This window comes from Cynara cardunculus (genome assembly GCF_001531365.2).
Source record: "Cynara cardunculus var. scolymus isolate 2C chromosome LG 14, CcrdV1, whole genome shotgun sequence".
Classification (NCBI taxonomy): Eukaryota; Viridiplantae; Streptophyta; class Magnoliopsida; order Asterales; family Asteraceae; genus Cynara; species Cynara cardunculus.
Window position 1 is genome coordinate 4,087,279 of NC_037541.1, and position 12,798 is coordinate 4,100,076.

Sequence of the window (12,798 nt, forward strand, 5' to 3'; positions counted from 1 at the left end):
TGTCTGCACCAGGTGTTCATAGCGTTGAGGTTATGTGTTCATATATTATATACGATATGAACAAGGGGTGAATATGATATGAACAAGGGGTGAACAACCATATAAGATCAGAAACAAATATGAACAAATGGTGAACCTTAAACGGTGTGGATACAATGCATATATAAAACTCCAATTGACAAAATATCACTTCTAAATGTGTTTATAATGAAGGAACTATTGTTCACAAGCTGTTCATATCGTGTTCATACCTCTTTTATTTATTTATTTAATTTCATATCGTAGTTATTCTTATTATGTTAATATTGTGTTCATAAATGTTATGCAGTCCAAATTCATATATATGTCAAATTTTCGTTCGTATTTGATACAATGGTTCATATATATATATATATATATATATATATATATATATATATATATATATATATATATATATATATATATATATATATATATATATATATATATATAGTTGTGTTCATATGGTTTTTACATTAACAAAAATATATTAACAAAAAAATAAAGAATTTTTTATTTTGTAACTCCCAATTAATTAATTATATGGGAGTTACATAAATTTTTTTACCTAAATATTTCAACTTTGTTCACTTTTTTTTATGAAATTTTAAATTTAAAAAAATAAGTTTTTGTCATAATTAGTCACTACCGTTTATTAAAAGATTGAATGGCTAAGATCGATTAACAAAGTTAACATAAAAACTTTGGTTAACATTTGAACTTGACCTTTTATATATATATATATATATATATATATATATATATTACTTATGTTGATGATTCCAATGCTTAACCAAACATCACATTAATAAATTCTATTCTTTGTTTGCCATTATTAAATGCAATAAACATTTTTTGAATTTTATTTATTTTTATATAAAATAAATGATTTTTCATACCGATCATGTTTTAAAATATCACAAGTTTCATTTTGACAAATTATAAATGCAATTGTTTTGAAACGTGATTAATTTTATAATTACAAATTATTCATATTTTAAATAATTTTGTTAAGATGTAGAATTTGAAATATTTGACATTATAAAAAATCTTTCAAGTATTAAAATATTATAAAAAATGGTTCATTTTTATTATGCGAAATATTTGGGATAATAAAAATCGACCACTTTTTTTATAATATTTTAAAATATTATAACTAATTTATTTTTTGAATTTTTTTTATTTTTTTTATAATCATACAATAAAAAGAGTATTTAAATTTAACGTGAAAAAAAAATAAAATAAAAATAGTACATTTTATTTCCAAATAAAACAAAGAGTAAACTACAAGTTTGGTCCATGTGGTTTGTTAGATACAACATTTTTCGTCCTTACAAGTTCAAAAATTCAAAATGGTCATCATGATATGCAAAAGCGTCCCCTCATTTTAACAGTCATTAAAAAATCCTCTTAAATGAGGGATACTTTAGTCTTTTTACATTTTAATCATGTTTCTTTAAGAAATAAACTCTAGTTTATTATATGTTAATATACATTAGTTATATAATATAAGAAATACACATACATATAGACTTGGGATCATGTGAGATCAAGGGTTTTTCGTGAGACCCGTAAGATTAATTCTCAACCATTGGATTAGATCTACAATCTGAACATTCATAATCACAAAATTGCAATGAGACTTCTCAATAATCACAAAATTTTCACTGTGCAACTTTAGACCATTAGATCTTTAGCTTATAAAGTTGATCAATGAACATAAATTAGTCTTACGGATCTCACGAAAAACCTTTGGTCTCACGTGAACCTAATTCCCTTCTCACACACACTTTATATATATATATATATATATATATATATATATATATATATATATATATATACTTACAAAGAACGCATACATGTCACAGATTTCCGATTTCCACTTAGGCATGGAAATGAAACTCGTCCTGTTATGGAACCCAGTGTACCCGCCCCCACAGGGATGGGAATTCTCTGCAAAACCGGGGATCGATGATATGGATGGAGATCCCTGAAAGTTAAAAACCAGGTATGGGGACAGGGACGGGTAACATGGTCTCTGCCCCGCCTCATCCCGAATATTAAATATATTATTTATAAAATATTAGATTTAAAATCTTTTAGATTTAGAAATAGTATTTTGGCAATTCTTCTTATATACATTTTTTCCGAGTCGTTTTACTTTCTTTTAGATACAAAGAAAACGTTGAAAGTCGAAAGCATTAGATCAAAGGATTACGTATAATATTGTGATTTTGTTCACAAATAAGATTTGATATTATATAAAAGAAGATTTTGAAAATATGTGAGATTTAAACATAGATCATTAGTGATCAAGTGTGGTGTTTAATTCATTGGATTTAAAATATCTTATATTAACGGGGAAAAAATCCTCAATTCCCCGTTGGGAATCCTCGTTCCCCATTGGAGACGCAGATGGGATGTGAAGATATTCCTCGGTAGGGACAGGCACGAAGGGATCGGAGACGGGGATGGGGATCGGAGGCGGGTCCATACCTGTTCCCAGTTCTGCATATCTTTCTGCCACGGCCATTGACTTCTAGTTCTATCTCCTTCAGCTACTAACCACTACCATCCACCTCCTCCGGCTTCCACCACTACCATCCACCTCCTCCGGCTTCCACCACTACCATCCACCTCCTCTGGCTCCGCTTACTCCCGACTTCCTCTGCACCATCACCAATTGCCCGTTGGTTCTAAAAGAAGGCATCAAAGAAATCTAGCGACCAAAATGCACAATATGAGACCTACTCCCCAATTTGCCGTTCCGATGTACTAACACAGGGACCAAAACTATAACTGCCAAACCATAGAGACCAAATTTATAGTTTACTCAAACAAATTATAAATTGTTTCCTTTTTTATTTACTTTTGTTTCAAAATCAGAAATTTCAATTAAATTGCAAAGTGACCCAAAAATGTTATATTGCAGCGATCTTCAACAATCACATTAGCTTTTGTAGGTAGTCGATGATATTGTTTTATGACCAAAAATAGAACTTTTTTCCTATCCTAAATTAAATAACATTTTTATTTTTGTGTTTTAAAATAAGTGTCTACTATCTGTCTCTCTGACGTATAACTTAGTTGATAAAAAAGTGATTATTAATTTACCCAGATACAAGACATGTCTTGGGTTCAATCATAGTTTGCTGCTACCCTCAAAGCCAAAAATTGTCCCCTCACATCAGTATCATCTGGAAGCAGGTTTCGTGTGGTACCGTTTGGGGTCATCAGTAATCTATTTTCCAATTCTTTTCTTAACTATTAGATGAGAAATTTGCTCCTCTGTGTGTGTGTGTTATATTAAGGTTAAATTTGACATTTATCTATACTATCTTATTAAACAAATTTAACAAAAGTCTTAAAATCTTAAAATTCTAAATAACCAAAATACCATTTATACTCACTTTTTCACTTCTCACCCCCTCCTCTCCTCACATACACTCACCCTCTCACAATGGATTTTTTTTAAATTATAATTTTAGATCTACACTTTATATCCCTATAATTAATTAATTAATTTACTTTACGTCCTTTACTTTTAACTATTTCATTTTAAACCTTTTATCAAATTAACATACATAATCGTATATCAATTAAAAGATGTTTAAAAAATACATTTTTATTTTAACAAGTTACACCATTATAATCGTGTCGTTAATACCTTCGAAATGAGTCCAATATTGAATAGTTTTTGACTTAATTATATTATTATATATTATATATACTGTAAAAAATATTTTTAATATTTACGATTTATACTTTTATARTTATTTATTTATATATATACTATATATTTTTGGAGTTAGGCTGTCCAAATTGCACTGTATAATATGTTTTGAATTAATATATTCTTGGGTTTTTTTGAAATATATATATATATATATATATATATATATATATATATATATATATATACACATGTATTAATTCAACCTTAATCTGAGTTTCTGGACAAGAAAGAGGGTAAGCAGTTGAAATTTCATTCTAAAACCCATCTTTTTTTTTCTTTTCATGGCTTATGATCTGTCAAATTTGTAGGTTTCTTTATTGATTTTGAGTGTTTATCTTAAAACTCAAATTTCTTGGTTCTTTGCTTTTGGTGTAAATCGAATACATTTGTGGAGTCGTTTAAATATGTTGGATTTTAAATATATTGGATTTTAAACTGTCATACAATTTTTTTCATCGATAGTCTGTAATTGGAACCATAACTCTTATTTATTCAAATTGTATTAATATGTAAAGACCAAGTGTAACTTATATCATCGCTAAATCTTATCTTATAAAACCAGTGGAACTTCAAAATCGTTAAAATTCATGGCTCCCGCCGCATTGCACGGGTACATATCTAGTTTAACTAAAAGTGTAAAAATTACACAGTTCTCAAGTATTTGTTTCTTTTCATCAAATACAGTTATTTTGAGACAGAGTTGGTATAATTTTTGAAAATAGAAACTTAAATGAGCCATGCCTCAATTTATCCAATTTGACGTATAGCTTACTGTAAAAAAAAATTGTACGATTATTTCCGAAGGAACTGGTATGGGTCTACGGTAGGTATAACATAATGCTACATCGTTTCGTGATTTTCTTTATCAAAAATGACGTAATTGTATGATGTACAAACATATGTTTCTAGCGGAGTAATAAATCTATCCAATCATTTTCCGATTTAATCCTAAGCAAAGACAACAAATTTATAATTTGGTAAATTCAAGTTCGAAAAAGATAAAATTGTTGTCATCTGTTTATGATTGCACTGTAAAAACGAATAAAATAATACACGAATTTAATATTTTTATTCTATTACTGACAAGTATCAATCAGTCAATACTTTGACTATTATTACCATCAAGTGGATTTGTTACAATTATATCAAATACCTGTCCCGTCTCTTTTGTCCTATTTTGTCCTTCCATGAGCCTAACGAGTTGAATTATTTTCAGGAGAAAACCATGTAAAGTCAGATGAAAACGACGAAGGTTTTATGATCGACAGTTCAATCTAATTGGATGGGTCCAGTGTCGAAAGGCCGACATAATAATGTTCTTAGTTCATTCAAATCAAAAACATCATTTATTGTATTCATTTTTTTTTGTGAATTCTATAAAAACCAACCTGATCAAACCCATTATATTATTCCCATAAGTAAGGTACGGAAGGAAAAACACAAGCAACCCTTTTATCCGTCTCAAGAGAATGTTGTTTCCAAGAAAACCCTCACGATTGCAATCTTTCTACGTTTAATAGATCTAAAAAACCAAACAAACTCGATAAATCCATGTAGATGTAGCGTATGTGCGGTAAGACGTACGCAGACATTTTTCGTACACAGTGACAGTGCAAAACAACATGGACAGTGACAAAAACACTGGTAGAAAAGAAAATCCAAGCTTTTCTAAGTGGGTAATTAAGAATAATCACATTTAAAAGCAAAGAATCAACAACATACATGGCCTTGATCAAAAGTTTTTTAAGGGAAATCAAACCAAATACAAAAAAAAGATGAATATGAAGACAAAAGACGAATATAAATAATTCAACGTTTAATATGCCCGCCTTAATTAATTTCTCGCAAAAACGATTACTTGTACACATAACATATGCAGTTTTGCCTTCGTCAAGCCCTGCAATCTCCATCGCCTCCTGCATCACCAAATCAAGAAATCATTCGTCAATCCGTAAATCCAATACATATACATATATATAGCTAACGCAAAATGCTACAACGTCAACCAATTGAATGTAGGGAACGAGAAGCTAAAAAGTTATAATTTAACCATCATTGTTGGAGTCTCACATCACATCAGCTTAAAATTTACCAACTTACAGATCTTATATAATTCATTCATCTTTAAATAAATGTTGTACTTTCGACAACCGATTGATCTCCACAAAAACAGAAAATTCATATGGGTTCAAGGATGAGAATGCATGACACCAGAAGAAGAAAATCAAGATCTTCAAGAAGGGTATATGGAGACATTTGATGAGGAGAGCCTATTAAGGCTAAAACCTATACTGAAGATCTGAATGAGGGTAGGTTTTACTTTGTGATGAATTAGAACCCAAAGATTGAATGTCTGAATGAGTTGTGCAACTCCAATTCCAATGTTTCTTGGTGACACAAGTTTCAAGCTGCCATCTTGTTTTATTTCCTTCATTCCCTTTTAACTATACCTCTAAAAAATGGAATCATTAATTTCTTGAATTGGGAATTACCAGATCGGCTAAATAGGTTTGAAGTGTTTTTTCCTAATCTATATCTCGGAACCTCTACTTCTTTTATCAAGGGCTTTTTGAAGAGTAATCTAATGGGTTTCACATGTTTTATCATGGTATCAGAGCCAATTTCTACCATTCTAAAGACTTGCCATTCTACCATGCTCTAGCCACGAATCTGATAAGAACGCAAACCGAACTCTTATGGTATTTACTAATAAACGAAAAAAAAACAAGGATGGTGTCTACAATTCGAGAAGTAGGTGATCTCCCAAGACTAGACTCGATTTTTCCTTCCCCAAAACCTTAAACTCTAACCACCTATAATTACTCAAGATTCCCGATTAACCCTATCATAGTTAAAACCCCAACTCAATAAACACCCAAAACCAAAATCAAAACCTTAATTCAAGAATTCTTGTACCTTTTTCAGTGACAAAGTTCCTGGTGTTCTTGATAATACCTTTTCAACGTAATATCTTAAACAATAACTAACATGTTAGTTGAAACAACTGTCACTATATATCTAAAAGACAATTTATACCCTTTCCATATACTTTAACTAATAGTGTCAATTAGGTTACTGAACACATATCTATGCACCTTATCCACCTAGTAAGCTTATTGGATTGAATTATGCTTATGAAATTGTTAGCTAGAAAGTGTAGCAAACTAGGGCTAGAGTAGTCGCAAGGAAGGGAGCTCGAGAGGTAGAGCGGGAGCTAAGTTCACATATTTCACAAGCCACTCTGTTTTTTAGGGTAGAGCTCAGGGGCGCATACATTTAGAGTACTCTTCAAAATTAAATATTGAATAAGAGAAATGATTTTTTATTTTTCAACAATGTACTTGAATATGATATCATTTCACATAATCTATTGAATATTTTTTATAACAATTAATACTGAAATTTCCAACATGGAGAAAGTGTTAGAATTGAATGTATTTTTTTTAAAGATTTTAACTTTTGCTCTTCCCCATTTTGGAAAAAATTATAGAAAATCTGTTAGAAATGCTCTAAGAATGGATTATTATCTTCTTCTATGGACTGTTTCTAAGACCTTGGTACATTAGGGGTAACGGTAGTCTATGCACCAAGATAGGACTTCTCTTATGGCCAATGGTAGGAACATGGTCGCAAATGGTTCTGTAGCATGTTTAAGGCTCGATTGTTGATAGACCTAAGGAAAACACTACAAGGAGACTGATAATTCATTGGCTAAAGAAACTCGTTTCGTTTAATTGAGTCATCATCATTTTATATCACGTTTCATAAGAAGTGGAATGCCTCGTTCTATTCCTAAGTGTCAACCGAATACAGTTTTCTTATTAAACTATACGACATGGGACAGAACAAAAACAAGAACTTGTAGTCCAACCTTTAACATGACATTAAACTATACAGCATGGGCCTGAGTCAGACAATAATGCAACTAGAGATATCGAACAAATTTGGAAAAATACTAAACTACAAACGTCAAATTAAAATCCAGCAACCTTTCGACAATTCTTTCACTCACCTACCTCATTATCACCCATCATGTCCAGTATCAAGCGCACCTTTATGGAAAAGGGAGTGTGAACGTGTGGGAAAACATGCAAATATCAAATATTCATAACTTTTCATATGAAATGACTTATGAAGCTCACAATAATCTCGAAGAAAGGCTTCAACACGCTGAATGACGAGACAAAGGGCCTTTGGCAGTTTGGGTCTACTGTCGGTTCAAGATCCCATCCTTCGAGGCCTTAGTATCGAATTTCTAATGCTCATATCATTTTCATTGTTCTCCATTTGCATTTATTCTCCATCAATAATTTCCTTGAACATTACTTTACTATTGTACTCGAACATTAGCATGAGTGTGTACCCATTATTCATAAATTGAAGGGATTCGAACCATAGGCGGATTCACATAGCACATCATGCATACATACCCAAAAATCTAAAAACGATGCTTTGCTTACTCTTGTATCTCTCTTCAACGGTTCTTTTCTCTATCACGTTGAATCCCTAGTACTACGTACAAAACTAGGTTCATATGAGTGTATGTATTCTCTCTTTATTTTTATAGTCGTAGCTCTAGAACATATTATGCAAGATTCCTACAATAGTTAGATTTTTAGTTTGAATATACAGTATTTTGTTGTCATTCTAAAAAATTTAATGTTACTCATCAACCTTTAATAATGTTTCTTATGACCATCTCCAACCTAGCGACAAAGTAAAAATCAAACTGGTGGGCACAGTAGCAACAAAAACTGCTTCAACTCCAACCACATGTCATATATGTCGTTTGAACCTAGCCAAGGCATATATGTCATTTCTCTCCCATATCTAGCATTTAGTCGTTCTTTTTGAAGTATGGTTGGAGCACCCTTCCCCATGTTAGTGCTTTGGCGTACGATTGGAGTACAGTTGGAGCTGCCCTAAAAGCCAAAATTCATTAAGTTGCGACGACGTTGTCTTAATTCCCATTTAATGTAAACGATGGTTTTTGCTCACATTTTTTTTTAACAAAAACGTTAAATTCTTCTTATTTTGTTCCCATTTTCACTCGTAACCGGTGAATCTTTTAACTATTGATTACATGAATGTCAACTTATACTCTAATTCTTGATTAGATAAATACAAACTAAGAACAATTGACTCTGTGTAATACTAATTCAGGAAAGAAAAAGTTATAATTACATAATTTTATTTGGGAAATTGCCCAAAATATCCAAATGGCTCCCCTTCATTCACTTTCTTTCTAGTCCACTCTTTTTCGATTATCCAAAATAGCCAAGATTTTTCAAATGTCTATTTCATACCCACAACTTAGGTTATAAAATAATCCGAGATAAGCAAGTTTACAAGCAACCAAAGACGTTTCGTAAGCCACTAAGAATTTTTCCTAAGACAACCATATTTAATTCAAAAAAATACATTTCATAAGTTACGAAATGAACACTTACAAAATCTTAGATTATATTAATGACACCAAAAAAAAATTAATATTTCTCATTTTATTTTGGGAAGGAGATGTGGGTTTGGTCTATAAAGAAAGGAAGAGCCGTACGTGCATGGGTTTAACCTAAAAGCAATCTTGGTTAATGGTTAGGGCCCACCCCAGCCATGAAACCCTAGCTAGGTGGTGTGGTGCGTGCCATTTTCCCATTGCTCGAGAATCCTTAGGTAGGTGTAGGTGTGGTTGAGCCCAGCAACAAAAGATGAATTTGGGTTTCAGTGAAACACCATTGTCATTGGTTACCTATTTATAAAACAAAACCTAATAAGGATTTTATTTAAGGAAACTGTCGGACTTAATCAATATGGGTTCCTTTAATCTCAGTGGTTAACACCTGTCTTTCCCATTAGACATGCTTGATCTTAAGGAAACCAAAAACAACCCATCATATCATTCTTTAAAAAATCACATTTTTAAACCCAATATTATAATCTTTTTAGCCGAGAATCTTGATCTTTTACACAGAAAATCTTTCCTTTTTTTGGTCCAGATCTTTCTAATTTCGATAAATTATAACCGTAAAATATCAGTTCTTCTGTAAAACTCTTTGTATAACTGGAATCGAACCCACTATGGTAGGTTACGGATTGAGAAACCTATCTTGATGTGTTTTAATCTTTTCTAGTTGGATCCTATATGCTAAATAGGGGTTCTTGAATCTTGAAGAACATTGTTGATTTTAGAAGATGGTGATCTTGATTTCTTGATTAATGTAAGCAATTGGGACTAATATTTGGGTGCAAAAAGAACAGAAATGAAAGGATATAATGTAAGTTAAATTTGGAAAAGAATTAATTACCATAGATGAAGATGGAGGAAGTGGAATTAGTTCTTGGATTTTTCTTTGCGATGATCAGAGTGGCGGCCTCCATCTGCTCCGCCGTATAGTTGCAGACGTTGAGAGTCGTAGCCGGTGGCTGGGAAATGCTCCGGTGTGGTGGAGCCGATGGTTGGCGCAATAAAGAAAGGAAAGTTTGTGGAAGTGGATCCATCCACCATTGATGAGGACTGAAACCTCTGAAGATGATGATGATGATGAAGATGATGAGGTAAAACAGATAATAAATTGGACTGAAGGGTCCCCCTATTGAAACCCGGAGCAAGACCACCACCGGAAGATGATGATGCAATGGAGAAATTTAAGTTGTAACTTTCTCCACCAACACCGCCGCCGGAGGTGGTGGTCGCAACCGGTGCAAAGTTCTCTTGAAGGAAAGAAAAATGGTGCTGCGGGTGGTTTTCTCCGGCGGTGATGTTGAATTGTGGCATTTGGATTATTTGGGGTGAAGACGACGGTGGTGGTCGGCTGAAGAAGTAATCCATCGGAGTTGTCCAGTGGATTCTGGATTCTGGACTGGCTGCCGGATTTGAATTGTTGTTGGGACTGACGGTGGCGCTGCTAATGCCGCCGGTGAGGAGATCGGTAAACGATGAGTTCTGTGAAATACCATTAACCCTAGTGGGAATATCACTCTCTTTCTCCTTCTCTTTCTTCGCCGCCATTTCTCGAGCTCGTTCTCGAGCTTTGATCCGATTTTCCGATCGAGATAACGAAAGTCCAGACCCTTTACTGGTCTCCGATGTGCTACTGCACGCCGACGATTTCGACACAGAAATATTTTGTTGGTGGGTTTGGTTGTTTGGATCTTCAAATTCCGTATCATTTCCGGTGGATTTCTTGTCGTCGCTGAGCTGCTTCTGGTGGTGATAATGGTGGTTCTGGTTACAGTCGGCACCGGAAAACGACGGATCAAGAGAAGGAAGCTCAGAAATGGAAGTCGACGCCGCCTTGATCAACCACTCCACCGCCTTACTCGGCTGATCATACCCAAGTCGATCTTGAAGATCATAAAACTGGATAGCGGTGGTTACCGACAGCCGTACACGGCGGTCTCTTAACCCTTTTGATGTCAAAACCTTACTGTGTCTATCTTTTCCACCGGAAGCTCTAGAAACCCTAACGATTCTAGACGACGGCCACCCACAAAGCCTCCCAACCCCACCTCCACCAACAACAACCCCACCACCACCACCACCGCCGCCGCCGCCTCCACCACCATCCTCATCCAAATAATGATGATTCACTTTCTGGGTAGCTAATTTATGAGGGTTTGATGAATTATCACTAGTGGCACTACCATTAGAACCGATTCTTTGAAATTTACACACCTGTCTTTGAATTTCATCCACCTCCATACCCCCACTTTCATACCTTTCTTCCACAAATTAACTCCATAAAAATAAAAACAACCCAGATCTCTCTCTCTCTCTCTTACTGTCTTATCCCTTTTTAGAGAGAGAAAATGGTGTAAAATCTAGAGAGAGAAAAAGTCTTGTTTAGAGTAGATGTGGGTGGGCAGTTGTGGTTGGAAGAGCTACTGTATTCGTTGGTGTCTTTTGCATTGATGACTGATTACATTCAGACATACACAGACACAACACATACTACTACTAACTATTACTCCGTGAAACATATAGATAGATATACAAGAGTGAATCTATAGATATATAGATATAGAAGAGTGTATGTATAGATAGATATTAAGGGGGCTTGTATTTGTGGATTTGATGTATCACGTTCTTAACCAAGAAGCAGGCCGGAAAATGTCAGAAGGGAAGCTCCGTTTAAAGCTTATCTTTTTGCAGTGTCATCCAAAAAAGCAAAGCCTGTGAATTTCATCAGATAAGAATTTGTAAGCAGTTAAAAAAAAAACCATTTTTTTAAACCAATAATTGTAAGCACTTGTGGGATTTCAATCCTTTTTTTTATTAGTGAAAAAGATTAATCAAAAGTTTGTGGGTCTTTATTACATGCCCCAAAACCTTCATCATCTACTTTGCTTTTAAACCACTTCAACAAAAGATTTCACTTAATTAATATATACTTTATATATATATATATATATATATATGATATTTAAGTCTAGTCGATATAAGACTCTAAGACAACCCCTTCAACAAAGACCATAATGTCGACTACGGGCTAGATGGGTGAGAGCGTTAGGCGACTACAGATTGTGACAGAGTGTCAAATCCTTAGATTCATAAATCTTGATCTATATTGGCTAGATGGGTGAGACTTAAGAGGGCGAGGCGACTACAGATTGTGACAGAGTGTCAAATCCTTATATTCATNAGACTTAAGAGGGCGAGGCGACTACAGATTGTGACAGAGTGTCAAATCCTTATATTCATAAATCTTGATCTATATTGGCTAGATGGGTGAGACTTGAGAAGGCTAGACGACTACAGATTGTGACACAGTGTCAAATCTTTAGATTGATAAATCTTGATCTTAATTAGCTAGATGGGTGAGAAGGCTAGGCGACTACGGATTGTGGTAGAATGTTAAATCCTTAGAGTGATAAATCTTGATCTATATTGGCTAGATGGGTGAGAGGGCTAGACGACTACATATTGTGACAGAGTGTCAAATCCTTAGATTTATAAATCTTGATCTATATTGGCTAGATGGGTGAGAGGGCTAGGCAGGTACAGATTGTGGCAGAGTGTCAAATCCTTAGATTGATAAATC

The 12,798-nt window shown here is 33.6% G+C and overlaps 1 protein-coding gene across 1 annotated transcript; it reads right to left on the reverse strand.

The window, feature by feature from the left end:
- Positions 1-5,404: 5,404 nt before the first annotated feature.
- Positions 5,405-11,788, reverse strand: LOC112526314 (transcription factor TCP2-like). The gene is made up of 2 exons (XM_025136572.1): positions 10,063-11,788; positions 5,405-5,676 (listed from the first exon to the last, which is right to left on the reverse strand). Exon 1 carries the CDS (start codon positions 11,457-11,459, stop codon positions 10,089-10,091), a length of 1,371 nt encoding a protein of 456 aa, XP_024992340.1. The 5' UTR covers positions 11,460-11,788; the 3' UTR covers positions 5,405-5,676; positions 10,063-10,088.
- Between the last annotated feature and the right edge of the window lie 1,010 nt (positions 11,789-12,798).

Excerpts from the sequence above, each read along its gene's own strand:
- LOC112526314 (XM_025136572.1), bottom strand. The coding sequence starts at position 11,459 with ATGGAGGTGGATGAAATTCAAAGACAGGTGTGTAAATTTCAAAGAATC.